At 33.7% G+C, this 19,613-nt stretch overlaps 1 protein-coding gene and 2 non-coding genes across 3 annotated transcripts in view; all 3 read left to right on the forward strand.

Annotated features, from left to right (window-relative positions):
- The window catches only part of LOC110100818 (GDT1-like protein 2, chloroplastic), a 59,985-nt gene extending 53,653 nt beyond the window's left edge, over window positions 1-6,332 (forward strand). Inside the window, exons 7-10 of the mRNA XM_020828497.2 lie at window positions 4,989-5,054; window positions 5,341-5,391; window positions 6,036-6,140; window positions 6,246-6,332. Of these exons, the coding sequence (XP_020684156.2) occupies window positions 4,989-5,054; window positions 5,341-5,391; window positions 6,036-6,140; window positions 6,246-6,332 (309 nt within the window). The remainder of the gene's footprint in view (window positions 1-4,988; window positions 5,055-5,340; window positions 5,392-6,035; window positions 6,141-6,245) is intronic.
- Window positions 6,333-6,617: 285 nt separating this feature from the next.
- LOC114580686 lies at window positions 6,618-6,811 on the forward strand. The gene has a single exon (XR_003702208.1). It is a non-coding gene; the product is annotated as a U2 spliceosomal RNA (small nuclear RNA).
- A 3,555-nt stretch (window positions 6,812-10,366) lies between these two features.
- Window positions 10,367-10,565, forward strand: LOC114580687. Its single transcript, XR_003702209.1, has one exon. It is a non-coding gene; the product is annotated as a U2 spliceosomal RNA (small nuclear RNA).
- Window positions 10,566-19,613: the final 9,048 nt, after the last annotated feature.

A 19,613-nucleotide genomic window follows, 5' to 3' on the forward strand; every position in this document is an offset into this window, starting at 1 on the left:
TGTTGCTCACAGTATCCTAAGATCCAATGAAATATGCATTCCAACTTTTGGGGTGGAATGATTTATCATTGTATTAAAAGAAAACTAAGTGATTTTTAGGTGTTTTTCAAGTTCTCATAGTGTTTGAATAAGAGAAAAATTTTTGCCTGATAGGGTAAGGTAAACTTGAATAATTGTTTGGTTTAGAACTGTGACACCCCATAGTATCCCTGACTAATACAGTAGAGTGTAACAGATAACTAAACATATCAGTTTTCCTGATATAACATTTTTCAGAACAATCATTTCCATATCAATTAAAACATCTCATCAACCTTAGTGAACACATCAATGGAAGCACTTAAAAGTCTTAAACATCCATAATATATAATTACAGAGCCACTACAGAAAATCCCAAACAACCATATTAGGGAATTTTTAACATACCTCTACTTTAGTTTTACAAACATAAATAGAACTAACATATTTGATTGTAATACTTGATCCTAGTCAGCAACCTCTTGTTCCTTTCCTTTTCCTGTAACAACAGCCAGTAATAAGTAACTGGTGAGCTATGAGGCTCAGTAAGCTATGCAAATTAAGTTAACAATATAATACAATAAGAAGAATAATCCAAAAGAATAACTCAAAACATGAAAGTCATCCATGATTAAACTTACTTCTACTAGTAAAAGTCTCATAAACATTTATTAGCATTACTCTTTACTTTATTGAAGTTTCCATTGAATATCAAATTCCATTAGTAAAAGACTTGGCTATCCTTTCGTAACCTTATTCAATGGAGCCCAGGAAAACCTGGCATTATCTCCATTGAATTTCATTGAGGTCCCTTTTGCCTCCTTAGGGGTCCCTTTTGCCCCACCTGCTATGCAGGTATCTTTTCTCTTGGGGTCCCTTTTGCCCCACCTACAATACAGGTTCATATTTGGGTCCCTTTTGCCCACCTGATATTGTAGACATACATCATATCATAGGTTAGCCAATCTTTAACTTAATTGTATATTAAAAATTCATACATTCATAGTTTACACTTATTGCACTGGTTATAATCCTTCCATTATGCATATAACCATACATTTGTTGTAGGAAGAATATGATTGATTAAAAGTTAAAAGAAAACTTCTTTCATAATTATCAATTACATCTACCTTCATTATCATTCATGATATCACTTGTATAGAATTAATATGGAAATTTTCTAAAGCTTTACATTCTTACATAGAACCATTTAAATGATTATACCAATCTTAATTAAACTTTCATGATATAACAAAGGTAACAATAGATCATATTCAAAAGCTTGGATAAAACATTCCAACAAAGAAAATAAATTAATCATAATACATAAATTTCTTTACACATTAATTTAGCATTACTTACCTTCTTGACGGTTTGCTTCTTCCAAACCTTCACTTCTTATTCTTCTTCTATTATAAGTCACTTCAAAGCCTCCTCTTTGCATAAGCTTATATAATCTATATTACCGTAAATTATGATTTGCATAAGAACTATACTAAATTGAACTAGTATAAAAGATAAGGGAAATTTAGAATTCTTACCTTTTTCTATCTTCTATAATTTAGTCTTCTTCAATTCTAACTTCCCAAAATCTCTATTTTCCTTTAGTTCAACTGTCAAAAGCAATATCTCAAAGAGATAAGAAAATTTCATTACAGTAATTAAACTTATTAACTCTGTTGAAATCTAATTGCTTACCTTACTTGGTATCACATTCACAAAGCAAGCCTAAATGTTTCCTCAGCACTTTTCACTATGCCGCTGCACTCAACCCTTAAGGTCCTATGTGAAAAGAACTTCCAATGTTAAGTGAAAATCCCAAATTCCTTCAGCCGATCTTTCTATAGCCGCTATCACCGAATCTCTCATCCAAAGGATGCTATATTGAATTCTGTGGTTTCACTACAGTTCCGCTGATATCTTCAGCCCGTTGGATCCAACTTCTTACTGTATCGAATGCTTCCTCAAAAAAAGGGAAAAAGAAAAGAGGGAAAAGAGAAGTTTTTCTCGATCCTCATGCCCCCGGCCTCGACATTACCACTGTCGACCCCCTTGCAAAGTATAAATGATTCCTAAATCCAAAATCTTCAAATCCCACTTTTGGATCTCATGGCGCGCTGGGGGACCACCTATACACGCTTTTCTTAGCATGGTGGGAGGAAGCCCGGTGCGATGCTTGCGGCCATTCGGGTAGGCCCTGTACATGTTATTTTTAGCGTGACGGGGACAATCCTAAGTACATGTGTTTCTATCAACGTTTTAAAAGGCGAAATCGGGAGTCGAGGTGTTTTGGCTAGCTGATCGAGGCGTAAGCCTCGAGGCTGATCGAGGCGTAAGCATCGAGGCTGATCGAGGCGTAAGCCTCAAATGATAAAAATAAAGTAATTTAAAATTATGAATAATGACAAAAAATGACAAACTATTATGTCAATTGTAAATTTGATGATTTGTTCTAAGATAATATTAATATATTACTGAAAAAGAATATTTAAAATAAACTCACTTAAAAATAAAATAATAGGATAGATTTTAACAATTATTTGTACTACCAATAATAAGACAACATGAATACAACAATATACCGATCTGCCGGGGATCCAAGGGGGCGCTTCCCCCAGAACAAAATTTTATTGTAAGAGTAATTTTGAAATTCTGGTTGTTTTTAAAGTTTGTAAGTTGTTTGTATGGAAAGATATCGAGCGGTATCGAGCATGTACCGCTCAGTACCGAGCATGTACCGCTCGGTACCGAGCGGTACTGAGTCGGTACCGAGCATGTACCTAGCAGCTTACTTGCAAGCGAAATGTAGGAGACCCGCAATTTACTGCCTCAATTTATGAGGAATTCCATAAATTATTTTTAGAATTCTAAAAAAATAAGGTGAAATACAAAATGGATCTTAGAGGAACCTAAATTGATTGTTATGCTTTTTATTTGAATTTTTAAGATTTTTAATGGTTTTAAGTACTTTTTGCATTTAAAAAAATCTTTTTCTTTATTGTAAAAATCCCCTAGGTCTTTCTGCAATTTTGAAATCTATTATGAAGAGTTAATAATTACAAATATTAATTAGAAATATGTATGCCTAGATCTAAAAGTCATGTGGCTTTGTCTGGACTCATCACATGTCAACCGCGTGATAATCTTGCTGATATGGAACCTCTGAGCAGATGTTAATCAAGTCACTTGGTGTGGGATAGAGAGATGATGCAATCAATTTAATTTTATGAGCAAGGTTCACTTTTTACTGAGTTGAGAGATGATTATTGACTAAGAGTTGTAAGGCCCAACAAATGTTGTTTGAGGTTTTGTCCTGGCCTGTCTCGAGCCATGAATGGGCATAACAACCAATCAAACAATTTGCAGCTATAAAGAAGGGTCCCTGGCATTGACAAAGCTGATAAATCCCTCAAGGTAACTCCTTGATTGATGAAAATAAAATATCTTTAAGAAGTGTTGATTAAAAGCAGGTCAATGACATTGAAGGAGAATATTCACGACAAGGAAGCTCTACGCAGAGGTTAACCAAAGGGCTCGTTGGTGCTTGACTGGAGTGTAGAGAATTCAGCGGCATCTCATCATCTTCTTGTAGCCTATTGAGTTTTTTTATGAGGATATTTATAGATTCAGAGGAACTCGGGATGCATAGATAATTAATAAGTTGTGGTTGACAAGAGTTGCCGGACATATGCAAGAAGGATGTCCTATGTGGATGTGGAAACCAAGTGCGATTTCATGGATGAAGATGTAGACTAATCTGGCGTTGTGAGGGAGCTATGGGAGAAGCCAGGATTGATTTTGATCTTCCCATGTTAGGGGAGATGAATAGTGATTGGCTTGATTGTGTTGAGCTTGTCTTTTTTTTTTTTTTTTTTTTTTTTTTGCTTGTTTTTTTTTTTTTTTTTTTTTTATCTGGACCAGATCTGACCAGGAGTGCGGTTGAATCTTGGAACTTTTCTCCACCGCCTCATCCTCATCTGCATCCAAACCATTTCGACCGGAGCGACTTCGTTCAATGGCTTTTGAACTTTTTTGTCTGTCCGGCGGGCTTTTATCATTTTTTAAAGACCATACCAATTGATTCTGGCTTAGGAAAATCAAAAAATGTTTTTGCATTATTTTGTAATTTTGTTTGTATGCCAATGGGGGCATACGCAATGCATAGAGTTCTCACAAGTGCAAGATCCGGAGAGGGGTGGTTGAATGTAGCTTCACCTATATATTTATAGAGGCTATTTCCATGACTTGAACCAACTTCCAGAATACACTTGAGGCAAAGTAACTACAACTCCGGGGTTTGAATATCAACTTCCTAATGTAACGTTTTTTTGTGCTTAATTTATATTTCATAAGGTTTTTTTTTTAGGTTGCAATAAGAGGGCATTTCATTTGGATGGATCCAACCAAGTGTCTTTATAACTCCATGAAACAATTTTAAACATATTTATGGTCATGCATCTATACAGGAGTATTTAACATAACAAACACATGATTCTTTTCAATTATTTTAATCATTTCTCATCAATTCAATGGTTTAATGCTGCAAATTTTGTATTCTAGCATATCATTAATGCCCCTCATTTAATGGGATACATTGATGATTTTCCTTGCGAATTCAGATTTAAACCCATTTGCTTCCCAGTGTATGATTTTTTTCCTAGAATCAGTCACATCAAATGAGTTATTTAAATGATGATGCCGAGCAGATATCTGATTAGTGATTGTTTTTTGCATTTTTGTTCATCTATATAGTGGCATTATACAATGAAGAATGTTATATTTCCCAACTTACACCCAAAAAAAATCTTGATTCGATAGCATTAAGAGATAGATCTAGACAAAGAAAAAGAAAGCTTAGTTTAGCATTACTCCCATACAATATCATAATTTCAAAAATTCTGAGCACTGCATGTTTTTGTTGGTTGTAATAATATAGTAGTAAACTGGCCTATTTGATTTTTTTTTTTCAGGCATCTAAAAATCTCAGAAGTCCTCTTGAGATCATTTGGAAGTCTTTCAGCCTTGTTTTCTTTGCGGTAAGTCATAACTTGCCTAGTTTTATATCATATCAATAGCAGCTTATTTAAGTGCTACATTGGAATATCACACTTCCAAATAGCATTATTGGTGAATCTCTAATACAATCGAAGATAGGATAAAATTCTCACTTGAAGCTGGTCAGTTTGTAGATGTTATTTTCTCTTTTTGGAGTATTAAACCATCGCCTTCTCTATAAAGTCTAATGGGAATGTCACTTGAGCTATTTCTTATTAACTTATGTTTATTAACTAAATATAAGAAGCATATTATATCTTTTTGTAGGAATGGGGTGATCGCTCAATGCTGGCTACTATTGCCTTGGGAGCTGCACAGGTATATAGAGTTATGTATCCATGGGCGAATCCACCTTAAGCTCATTGCCCGCGCCCCCCCCCCCCCCCAAAAAGAAAAAAAAAATTCCCCCCGTAAAAGTAAAAAAAAATTCTTTATTATATGAATCTTTATTTAATTTGTCCCTCCATGTATTTTTTAGTCTTTATTACAAAGGTTTTTAGGCAATTGCCCTCCTAAAAATTTTAAAATACTATGGTCTTTAGGCAATTGCCCCCACATAATTAAACACATTGTGTTGAGATGTTATTGTTAGGGAAAGACGAATCAAATACAAAGAGAAATAGTAAAGCGAATCCAAAAATATTCTTACAACCAAAATTTGTAGCTCCCCCGGAAACCCCTGCAAGTCGAACCCATCAGAGGGCGCTGCCCCCTTGGATCCTTGACATATCTGCGAAGAATACAACGATGAACAAATAGGGGTCGAGAGGCAGCGTCCTTGGAACAAATTTTTGTTGCAAGGATATTTATTTAAAAAAAAACTCTACACTTTTACTTATAAGTTTACCCCCGGAAAAGTAAGGTTGGATCCGCCCCTGTTAATTCATCTGTTTGTAATTTTGGTCATTTTTCTGTGCTATTATCTAAAAAATATGATCTTGAAATTTTAATATTCACTGTAGTCTCCTTGGGGTGTTGCCTGTGGAGCAATCGCCGGGCACCTGATAGCAACATCTTTTGCCATATTAGGTGGAGCTTTTCTGGCCAACTACATTTCAGAAAAATTGGTAGAAACATACAAACCCTAAATCTGTAATTGGACTTCCATTTGTTTTTTCAATATATATATATATATATATATTAATTAACCGAAGAAATCTGTTATGAATTAGGTTGGCTACATTGGTGGACTGCTTTTCCTAATTTTCGCTGCAGCGACCCTTTTTGGAATTATAGATCTATCCAGAAATGTGTATTGATCTATCCAAAAATGTGTATATATATATATACACATACATACTATATGCTAAGCAATGGAGCCAAAATACCAGCAACATCTTTAATTATAGATCTATCCCTCTTTGTAACACATTCTATAAAATCGATTCTTTAAGACTCAAAACCATCATTGCTTTAAGGCTCTTGAAAGTGCTAATAAAATGTTTTAAGAAAAAGTAAAGGCTTTTCAAAATATACCTGTTTGTAAGCACTCACCATGTCATGCATCTCATAAACCTAGAAATAGGAATCATAAATATCATAGGTTAGTTAACCCTTTTGGCTAAGATCAATTGTAGTATATATTAATCTTATCAGTTTAATATCTGATATGTGGGCCATCGGTCCACTATGATATTAAATTAATTTTGTTTGGGAAGAGCTCATCATAGTGGCTTGCTACAGGGGTTCTTAGGCATCGCTCATGCATTGCACTATTTCATGAGCCTGTGCACCCCTGCTAAAAAAAATGTAGCATGTTAGGATACATTAGCTACCTTGCACTATTCATTATAGAACACACTTAGTGTGGAGATCAAAGCTGCATCAAATACAGCATGACATAAATTTTGATGATTTATTGAAATTCAAGAAGGGACCCAAACTCATTTGGGCTCCCAAAAATATTCTTCTATAATCTTTGGATTTCAAGGCTCTCATAAAAAAACTCAGTGGGAGCATGTGGTTTTTAGGCTAAATATTTATATCCTATCACTTGATATCAACCATTCATGAGCTTCTCAACATATATGTTTTGTTTATTTTTGTTGTGCTTGTTTCTGTTTACATTTTTTTAGTTTCTGTGTTTGTGTTGTCATGTAATTTTTTTGATTTTATTTTGTTTGTTTAGTCCTTAACTTATTTTTTGTTTTAGTTTTGTTCTTGTATTTAGTCTTTTATTGAATGTTTGTGTCCTGATCACAACATAATCCACTTCACTATCTTATCTTGCAAAATTGAAAATTTCATCTGATATCGTACTATATGAACTACAATCATATTATACAATATGCACAGCACCACTTTCTTCTTAACCATTGGCTCAATGGATGGTCCAGATTGCATCAATGATTTACAATCATATGGTACGAACAAAATTCGTAATGTACGATACACGTAGCAATCTAGATGATTAATTTTAGTTTGTACAACATTTATTATTGATCGTACTGTACAAAAACCCATTCGTACTGTATGAATTTTTTTGTCAAAGGTCATACAGGCTATCTCCTCGGGATGAGATCCATGTCTCTAATTATCCCGTATGAACTCTGATCGTACTATGCGATCATACATATATTTTTGACAACTTGTCTGGCCAAATTGATTGCACTCAATCATCCCATATGATCCCATGATTAACCGGAACGATCCATTTAACTTCTATTTAAACAGCCAATCTTATTCAAATTTTCACACTAATCTTCAAATCTTGTCTTCTTGCATTCTAATATTTGCAATGGCTGGTGGAAAATGCAGTCGACAAACCTAGGGGCTTCATCTTCTCAGAAGCATACGCCCAGCAAATTGAAAACTTAAGCCTAAGACAGGAAAATCTTAAGCCATGAAAATTTCTAAAGACTTAAGCCACTGTGTGAAGGTCAAAACACATTTTTCTAATATCATAGCATGCATTAAAAGTACCCTAAGACAGGAAAATCCGAAAATGACCCAAACAGTAAACTAAAATTTGAACTAACCGTCACTTAGTGAGCAGAAGAAATGCCGCAGGTTTTCGGTTTGATTTCCAAGCCGAAGAGCATACGCCTAGCAAACTGAAATTCGAAAAAGAAATTACATTTTAGAATAGGAAAATCAAGTTAAAAACATACATGAAAAAAGAAAACAGCCATTGATTCATGTATGTGATTTTGAGTTTTTTTTTTTTTTTTTTTTTTTTTTTTTAAATTAGAAACAAAGGATACAAAGTTACAAACCAGTATAGAAGGCTTGTTTGCCCTCTGTCTTCACGAACGAGCTCTCCCTCTTCGGTGACGACGGCTTCTGCCTTTGCGAGTTTGCGACAAGACACAGTGAAGAAGGAGCGTCGGGAAGAGAAGAAATGAAGAACCCGAGCAGTCGAAACAAGAGAAATGAAATAGGGTTTGATTTTTTTGCATAAAGAAGCGCATCTCAGCCATTCGATCTTCGTTCCTCCGCTAAAATGGCGCGGCTGCTGAACCGGTCGGTTTTTCGAAACTGGGACCGGTTCGCCGGTTTGGCGGTCGAACCGCCGGTTCGAGCGGTCGAACAGCGGTTTTTGAATTTCCCGGTTCTGATTTGAACCGTAACCGGCCGGCCGATCGGTTCGCGGTTCAACCGGTTGAACCGGCCGGTCCGATCCGATTATGAAAACGTTGGTGTTATGTCATTGATAAAATTTCAATTATTCAATACTTTTTTTTATTTCGATGATTAGATTCTCATTCATGTGTTTTAAATTTCATTTAAAAATATGGTTCTTTCATGCTTCATTTTCTGCAAAATGATTAAATTGTCCCATCTTGGGCCTTAGTCTAGCCCCATTAGAGGTCATAGGCTTGAGTAAGGATATGAATCTTTGAATATTGTGCTTAGGGCCTTAGGCATTTAACATTTTAATGAATAAAAATAAATATGGTTAGTTGGTTATGTTATTCAAACCATTTGGTAGGGTTTGTTTTTTTTTGGACTTATTATAATAATGTAATTCTTCAGGCTTACTATGTGAGAGATATTATTACTAGATATTTGTAAGATGATGTAGTGTGTATATTTTTTTTGGTTGATGATATTCTTCTTGTTGATAAGACTCCATAGGTAGTTGAAAGTAACTTAAATTATGAAGGTTAATTTAGAGTCTAAAGATTTTTGTTTCAGTAGGCTTAAAATCGATGGTTTGGTCACATATAATGTCGACCTTCCGATAACCAAGTTAGAAGAATAGATGTATTAGATTTGTAGAGGCAGATCTAAGAAAAGACTATTGGAAAATTTTAGAAATGATATTTTTATTAGATTTAAATGAGAATTTAATTCTTAACATAATAAATTGAGAAAAATGATTTATATAGCTGACTTCATGTATTGAGATAAATGCTTTATGTTGTTTTTTTAGTACTTTATATTGAATTTATACATTAAAAAAAGATATTTGTAGATTTTGGATAAACTATTTTTATCAATTGACTGAATTTTGAAAATTGATATATTTATTATCAGTTTGATTGTATTTAAAATTTTGATAAAACAAATAAAATCTTAAAAAATTAATGGCTACAAAAGCATGAAAGATATCGTACATATGTTGTTATCTGTCTTGTCCTATCATATAGAACAAGTTAGGCAATGTTGTGCAAGTTTTGATATGGGAAACGTGGACGAAACCATTAAGATGACATGGAAATGTATTAGGTACATTTATTTATTTTTAATTTCCTCAAGGTTAACATGTTTTACTAGTTATTAGGTTCTCCCTATTGGGCACCAGATCATTTTGTGGAAAATAGCTTCAGGCTTTGAAGTAGGCATAGAAAAAATTGGGCAAGTTGAAAAAAAAAAAGTGCCTAACTCTTGAATAAACTTACATAAAAAAGGGAGTGTCAATCATCCTATCATTATATCTTAACCACTACCTTGACCTTTCTCTAATCTTTATGTAGTTCTCAACAATCATCCAATAGTGATTGTTGAACATTTACTCTTAATTTTATGAAGTTGTGATTGTTGTCATCTATGAGTTTCTTTTATTCATTTGGTCAAAATCGTTTCTATTGGATGGTTCACTAGATTGATCTCTCTCTCTCTCTTTATATATATATATATATATATTAATTATAGATCTATCCCTCTTTGTAACACATTCTATAAAAATCAATGCTTTAAGACTCAAAGACATCATTGCTTTAAGGCTCTTGAAAGTGCTAATAAAATGTTTTAAGAAAAAGTAAAGGCTTTTCAAAATATATCTGTTTGTAAGCAGTCACCATGTCATGCATCTCATAAACCTAGAAATAGGAATCATAAATATCATAGGTTAGTTAACCCTTTTGGCTAAGATCAATTGTAGTATATATTAATCTTATCAGTTTAATATATGATATGTGGGCCATCGGTCCACTATGATATTAATTAAATTAATTTTGTTGGGGAAGAGCTCATCTTAGTAGCTTGCTATTGGGCCTCTTAGGCATCGCTCATGCATTGCACTATTTCGTGAGCATGGCGCACCCCTGCTAAAAAAAAATGTGGCATGTTAGGACACATTAGCCACACTTGCACTATTCATTGTAGAACACACTTGGTGTGGAGACCAAAGCTCCATCAAATATAGCATGACATATATTTTGATGATTTATCGAAATTCAAGAAGGGACCCAAACTCACTTGGGCTCCCAAAAATATTTACTTCCATGATCTATGGATTTAAAGGCTCTCATAAAAGACTTAGTAGGAGCATGTGGTTTTTAGGCTCGATATTTATATCCTATCACTTGAAATCAACCATTCATGAGCTTCTCAACATATATGTTTTGTTTATTTTTATTATGCTTGTTTCTGTTTACATTTTTTTTTAGTTTTTATGTTTGTGTTGTCATGTAATTTTCTTGATTTTGTTTTGTTTGTTTAGTCCTTAACTTATTTTTTTTGTTTTAGTTTTGTTCTTCTATTTATTCTTTTATTATATGTTTGTGTCCTGATCACAACACAATCCACTTCACTATCTTGTCTTGCAAAATTGAAAATTTCATCTGATATCGTAGTATATGAATTACAATCATATTATATGATCTGCACAGCACCACTTTCATCTTAACCATTGGCTCAATGGGTGGTCCAGATTGCATCAATGATTTATAATCATATGGTACGAACAAAATTCGTAATGTACGATACACGTGGAAATCTAGATGATTAATTTAAGTTTGTACAACATTTATTATTTATCGTAATGTACAAAAACCCATTCGTAATGTATGAAATTTTTTGTCAAAGGTCATACATGTTGTCTCTTCAGGACGAGATCGATCTCTCTAATTATCTCGTATGAAGTTTGATCGCATATACGATCATACACATATTTTTGACTACTCGTTTGGCCAAATTGATTGCACTCAATTGTCCCGTATGATCCCATGATTAACCGGCACAATCCATTTAACTTCTATTTAAGCAGCCAATCGCATTTTTTTCAGACTAATCTTCAAATCTTGCCTTCTTGCATTCTAATCTTTGCAATGGCTAGTGGAAAATACAGTTGAAAAACCCAGGGGGCTTTGTCTTCTTAGAACATTACAGACGATTATTTTCTGATAGCTTCATTGAAGTTGTCTACATAAAATACAAAGAAGCAAAGATCATGCCTTCCAGGCTTCTTAATCAGCAGACCCTTAGCTTCCAAGTAATGAATCTCTTCAACACTACTGCACTTCAATTTCTTCTAACTTTGGCCTATCCCTTCTATTCAGAAATCCTTTATGAATTTCTCGTAAACCTTAGGATTAGTGGGGATGCTACGGTTATGTCTTCCCAAGTGTGTTATTAAAATGTAGAAATCACAAAGGAGGATATAGGAATTCACCTTCATCTAAACATCCAAGGAAATAGACCCCTTGTCATGGCCTCTAGATCTAATTTTGACTGGAGTGCTGTGAACCTTTAGTTAAGAAATACTTCCCTCAATTACCACCAACCTTTAGTTCAGACCCTTAACCAATGTGCCAGGGTTATCCGGTACGTTCTGAGAAGTTCAATCATACCTAAAGTTAGAGGCTGGATAAATATGACTCCCTTGCTATCAATTATCACCTATTTCATCATGTCAAATACCCAAATGGATGAAGTTCAAATGCTAATTGATTACATCCAAAACCTCACTTCCATTCGACTCCCAGCCACTACGAGAAAGAAGAACATCGCGTTAGGACATGTGATTGGATATATCGTGAAAAGAAAGAATAATATCATATATCCTGCTCCTCCTGATCACACTCCCACCTTCTTTTTAGATGCCTCTTTTCGGATGCTTTTTCATTGGGATTAGGAGCCTAAAGATCCTCTCTTTGATGAAGAAGGAGAAGTTTCCCCTGCAGCTGATCTTGCACCACCTCCTCACCACTAACAATATGAGGAGTTGATTCAGAGAGTTGATAGACTTGATAGTTGCTTGGATCAATAATAAATCAAACATGATAGTGATATGGGTTGGTTCAGGGAGCAATTTGGAAATATTCAACACTAGTTCACCACCATCCAGTAGCAGTATGATAGTTTTAGCCATTTCTTCTAACCACCTCCACCTCCACCTTCTGATTAGGATCCATCTCTATACTAGTTTTATTTAATTTTTATTGCGATGTATTTTTATTTTTCTATGTTTGTATATTTTCAACTAGTTTTTGTAATGAAATTTCCTTTCAATCCTTATTAAGAGTTTTTTTTTAATTCTTATTTTTTATTTCAATGCATCTCTTAAAAAAAATTGAAGTGGTTCTTATAACTCTTTTAATGTTAAGTTTTATGTGCTCTTTGCTTGAAAAAATTTTCAGTCTAGTAAGTTGATGTTTTTGTTAATCGTACTGTACGAATTAATTCATACTAGATGACTAAAATCGTACTGTATGATTTAACTCATACTATACCATTAAACTTGTGCTGTACGGCTTGAATCAAACTGTATGAATGAACTCTCTTCCATGCTATTTATTATTTGAAATAAACATACTTCTATTATGACTTAAAAGTTTAAATAAGTAACTGTTGGTAGTGTTCAAACTCAAAGGATAAATGAATTTTATGAATTTTCATATCCCATCTTATTTCCTTTGCATAAAATCCCTTCTATTTAGTTAAAAATCTGAATCAAATTGGAATTAAGATGGTTGAAATGAAAACTTATTCATTTTGCTAAATGTTTTGATATCTTGGGTATTTTCCATAACTTGGCGAATGAAATTCATTATTTCACTACATCAGGTTTTTATTCTTATTAGAGAACTCGATTTTGCCTTGTAGATTATTCCTCCCTACATAAGATAGTGAGTATTTCTTCTCTTCAATCTCTAAGATAATCTTACAGCTAAGATTCTTAAAGATTTAGAAAGGAAGCAATTTGTAAAAATTCAGAGGCATAAAATTAGCCCAAAATCAAAAGATACGCAATGACGCCAAAAGTAAAAGATGCAATAAGTATATCAAAAATACAATATGCATAATGTACTCATAAAACTAATAAAAGATGCTCAAAATAAGCCCAATTTAAAATAGCTTCTCTTTATAGTAAATCTTTAAGTCTTAGAAAATCCCTATATTTCATAATATGTTTAATACTTGATTATGGAAAATCTTGATTCTTTATTCATCACTTTTATAGTAATAATATATTTGATGTATTTTATGCTAGTAGTCTGAAAAGGTTTAGTTTCCCTATCTAATTATAATTCTTGAATTAGATTTTTTTTAAACAAAGGACTTTAGCTTGTAATGATGGTATGCTGGATGTGCAAACTCTAGAATCCAAATCCTTTAGTTGCAATACAGTTAACACTTATCTTATTTGTCTTTTTTGTGCATAGAGTAAGTTTATTCTATATTAACAAAAACTCCCCATGAGAGTTCTCCTATTGATGATGTTTCCTTTATTACATTGAGTTGTTGGTTGTTTTTGTGCTATTTATTTTATGAAATTCTTTTTTTTGTGGGCTCTAAAAATTTGGCACCGGCCTCTGTCTGTTGTACTTTTCTTTTCTTCGGGGGAGTTTTAACTAATTAAGTTCTAGGGTATAGTTTAGAAAGGCATATGATTTTGTAGATAAGACACTACCTCGATATTTCACCCTTATTTTATGAGGACTTTATGATCTGAGTTCTAGTTTCCTATAGGTGCAAGCCCCTATAGTTAATTACCCCTCTCGATAACAAGAGAGAACTTTCAATTAAGGCTAGTTGTCAATCAGATACATCAAGATACGTGTTATCTGGCATATAGTAGCAGCATGGGCTTAGGTAGAAATTTGATATTTAAAATTGAAAATTTTACCATGTTGCACTTAAAGCAGATGGTGGGAGAATATATGATGGACTCGATCAAGATCCCGTGGTTCCGTCATCCCAGGCCATCGTGGTCCTTGGTCTACTTAGTCAGAGGAGGTAGTCGACCCAACCTGACAGAAGTATCCTTAATGGTAGCCATGGGTTGCTTCGTCTAAGGGTACCTTATAGATATTGGGTGAATGTTTGTTTAAGGGGACAAATTTGAATCCATCTTAGCTAACAGAGGGATTTGTGCCCTATCGATCATATCCTATTGATTCATATCTTAAGGATTTTATGCTACTAAGAAACAAACTAGATCTATCCATAACCGGTATTTTGTGGTGCTATTTGGCAGAAAACCCATTCAGTTCAGAGGGACTCGTCATAAAAATTTATTATATGATTTCATTTGGCTGCAAAACTACTGGTCAGAGGACACGTACCACATCCTTATTGCCAGGAAATTATTTGAGAATGGATTATAGTGATGTTTTTTCCTAGGCATTAGCTCTATATGAGCTGAAGTAAAACTTCAGATTGTCCATCCTAGCAAACTATTGCGAAAGGTGGATGAATTTTTCTTTAAGTGGTTGGATGGATTATTTTAATTTTAAATATTCTAAGTTTAGATAATCTTTATGATTTTGGATTTTTGGGCATTTGAGTGGGAATTAAAAATATTTGTGAACCCCTTCAGTTGTGATACTTATTCAATACGGCCATCATCATGGTGACTTTAAAGTCACTTGAAAATATTTGAAGTTTAAAGAAAATTTAAGGGCATTTTGAAATATCTAAAATTAACTCCTCTTGTTGAGATCTGTATTGAACATGACCATCATCGTGGTGACTTCAAGATCACTTAAAAATATCTATGTTCAAGAGCATTTTGAAATGTTGGAGTTAACCCCTCTAGTCGAGATTTACATTAAACATGGCCATCATCAGGGTGTTTGGGATCATTTCCATTAACTAAATCTTGTCGACCCTATCAACTGCTAATAAGGGATTGGGTCTTATAGGCTTCGGACCTTTTTTGGTGAGTTTTACTTATTGAAGATTTTGAAGGTCTAATATAAATGTATAAAATTAATATCCTGACGGTCCTCATGGCCGGTTGAATCATGTCGACTCCTATCTACCCATATAGGAGGATCAGATTTGGACTTAGACTCACCATTTGACCCGTGCAGCATCCCTAGGCATTACGTATGTATCAATAACATGCTCGTTGGGGCCATGTAGGTTTTGTGATTGCACTTACTCCTTTTATATACCTATGTATATATAAATTATTGTGCATGTGTGGGAATATTTTTGGATATTTGGCAGATGTACTATAGGTCTCCTACAATAGCTTATAGGAACCTATATTCATCGTAGTCCTTCTATATTTGCTCATGGATGGTGTGTTGGATACACAACAATCTTTCATTAAGAAGCTTACATGTCTTAACAGATCTCAAATCATTTTAATTCACTTTGCTTATCCAACTCAATGTTCAGAACATGGTTAAACTGAGATTCATTCACTTTATAATGATTTGATCCGACTTTCTCTTCCTGGATCTTGTATAGGAATTAGTAGGCAACTCTTTGATTATGCCATCATCATCATTTTTTATTGTTTGGCTTAAATAAAGAATCAATAATTTCAATGTTGGATGATTGTGTCCTTACTGATGCCCTATATCTTAAAGTTAATAATTGCTACCTTGAAAAGAACTCTTTTCAAGATCAACGGTGTAGTAGACCTCTACAAGATATAACATCTATAATCAAACAATTGATCTTCAAAATGAATAGAGGTATCTGGGCGCATTTGTCATTCTAAGTGTTTATGGATGTCAAAACTATTTTCTTCCCAAATATAAGACCAAGGAAGAAATTTTAGAACACCAGGAAGTTTAGTTCAAGTTCATTCAAACATCTCCTCTATTCTTACAGGAGGTATCCTTCTCATGGGAGAATTCTATCCAAAAAATCAATAGATACTTATATTCCTTGGTTGAACAATGTTGGCAGAGGAGGTATCGTAACACTATATGTGTGCATGATATATTGTGTCGTAATGCCAAACATTGAAGATCATTTGTACTTACAAGGCCCATATATGTCAGAAATGTTTTCTCTCAGATAAAAGGCAAAGAAGAAACTTTGAAACACTAGGAAGTTTAGTTTGAATTTGCTCAAAATCCACTATTGTTATCCACAAATGGCTCGTGCTTATTTACAGGGTCCAGTTGTATTCACTATAATCTTCTGGATGTGTTTGTAGAAGAGCCATTGTTTCTGCATCATATCCACCTTTCGACAATCTCATGTGATCATTAATTGTACTTGTTTGCAAGGAAGAGTCTTCCACTATCAATTTTCAGTGTTGCCATCTCAATCTATAGGCATTGTTGCTTATGTTAGGGATTTCATTAGTACATGTGGGAGACATATATGCATACTGCAACTTGTCATTGTTGTTTGCAAATACAATATATTTGACCTTATAGGGATTGTTATAGGAGTTCATTGCATTCATCATGGTCTCCTTGCATAAATTTGTAGGATGATGGTTAATGCTATTACAAGTCCTTGATCTTCACCTTCAGGATGAATGCTTGTATTATAGATTCCTTTTCCTTACTCATAGATCGATTGACTTGAGTACTATGAGTTTCACATTATTTATTTGTTGGGAAATTTGTACAATCATCTGCACTTGTATTATTGCATTCTCTTTGGTTTCTTTTGATCAATGCTTGAAAGTATATCACATGTCTTTACTTTTTATTGATGATTACTTGCAAACAAATGATGATTAAATTCTTGTTCATCATGATTTCTATGTTTGATCACTCTCATTTGTTTTCAATGTATGTAAGGAACCAACATGCTTAATTGCATGTCATTTATATTTGAAGATCTTCCGCCATGAGTCCCTTATTTATTTGCTTGTATTTGTTTGAATGCATTAAGTTGTTATTTGACATTTTCATTCTGATCTTGATTGTGTATTCTAGGAGTTGGTATTCCATTTCTTGTAATTTAGTTCAATTTATTTTCATGTTGTTCGTTCAAGTTGATCCTCTTAATATTTAGTTCAAGTTTTATGCATTCATGTTTGAAAGTACGAGATGCACCAAAATGGGGGGTGAATTGGCATTTTTTGAAATAAAGATCAAAGCCTAAACAGGAGTTCTACCGTTTTTGTGAATTTCAAAAATAACTTAACTAATTAGAAGCGGAAGCTAGTGATTAAAAGATGATTGCAACAGTGGTGATGAAATTTTAAATCGCACAACGAAGTACTATAATCAAATACTCACCAAGCAGATATAGCAATGCTAAATAAAAAAAATAAAATGTGATAATTATAAAAAGCACACTAGAATTTTTATAATAGTTTGGTCACTTGATCTACGTCCACTCCCCAGAGTCCTCTACTACAGGAATTGCACTACTCAAAAGTAATTCTCTTTCTGCCCCCACAGTAAGGCAGAGAAGCTTTTACACAAACTCACTTTCGCCTTCCCTGATGTAATGGAGTGACGGATGCTATGTCACCCTCCCGATGACCGCAACAGAACTTCTCATTTTTCCCCCTCTTGGATAAGGCAAAGGATTGACCTTGAAGGCTCTCCCACTAGGGAGCTCCCACAAGACTTACCAAGGCTATAGAAGGAGCAAGCATATAGTAGGCTGGAAGTAATCGTGTGATCCCCTCACACTCCTTTTCCCTCATGAACTCACCTTCTCCTTCCTCTCACAAGCCCTAAATCCCTTCAAGAAGCTCCCTCTCAAGAGTTCCCTTCCTTTGTCATGTTCCTCTCTCTCTTTCAAAAGACAAAAGCATTACATAAATATCAGGCTTCAAGAAACCCTAAAATTTTCACTTTAGTCATTTCTATTTATACAGTATGGTCAGTTCAAAATAGCTTTCATCCTAGTACAAAGGAGTATGAATAGTCAACAATTATCCAATACATCATATTATACGATACAAATATTGTCCAGTATGATATATTATATATTCATACAGGACAAATGTTGGGATGACCAAAATTTGTCTCTATTCATCATCTAGTTTAATTCAACTCGAACGATACGATTAGTTAAAATATTTAGGTCATTCGATATGATGTATTCATCATACAGTATGATTATTTCAAAAATAAAAGTTTCATTTGGTACGATCTTTGGGATGACCAAAAATAGCCTTGGTTCATCGTACAGCATAAACCAAGTCGTATAGTATAATCACCAATCATTAATTAAGCATTGATTTAACTGACTAATCACTGGGGTTAATTTTAGAAAGTATTTAAATATTTATACAGTATGATTGGATCATACAATACGATTAGTTCAAAATTCAAATATTAAAAACTTGCGTAAGTTAATCTGATGGCTAAGGTTTTGGGTTGAAAATGATTCGTACAGTATGATCATTTATAGTATGATTAGTTCATAGAATATAGCTGTTGAGCTGTAGTGTATCGTACATTATGATTTAAAATTGTAGTGTATGATATACATAAAAAATAATTTTTTTAATATAAAAAAAACTCTCCCCCTATGTGTGTGCATGGTTACTTAGTTTATATACATTTTTGTGGCCATACTCAAGAAACAAAGAAATAAAAAAAATACAAAATTATAGACTCCTTCACATCCTATTCTTCCCAATCTCGAGTCTTCTATTGTTTTAAGCAGTGTGAGATCTCCCTAAAATGTCAGTACTCACACACAAGAGTAATATTCAAAATATTTAATGAAGAATAAGATAATTTAATCAATTTTTTTTGTAATCATCAAAATCTCAAACTAGGGTCATAAACTGCAATAATCTCCCCCTTTTTGGTGATGTCAAATAATTTTGTTGATAGGCAAGATTTTATATATATATATATATATATATATATATATATATATGCATTTTAATTTAAGTTAGAAATTAAAGCAGAAAACATGATATGTAATAGGAAAACATACTAACTAAGGATAAACAAACTTTTCCCCCTTTTGACATCACTAAAAAGAGGAGTACCAAAGAAAAAAGTGCATAAAACACATCCAATTATGACTTAATCAAAAGAAGGATCCAGATCAGTTGGTGGTGGAGGTGGTTAAAAAAAGTGATGGATGGACGCAAACTGATGATTGATTGAGAAAAATTATTTCCTAAACCATCGCATATCCTCCTCATGATGTTGGTGTTATTCCTGGATATGAGAGTCAAGCTAAATTTATAGTTG

This window comes from Dendrobium catenatum, unplaced genomic scaffold, assembly GCF_001605985.2.
Source record: "Dendrobium catenatum unplaced genomic scaffold, ASM160598v2 fragScaff_scaffold_1203, whole genome shotgun sequence".
NCBI lineage: Eukaryota > Viridiplantae > Streptophyta > Magnoliopsida > Asparagales > Orchidaceae > Dendrobium > Dendrobium catenatum.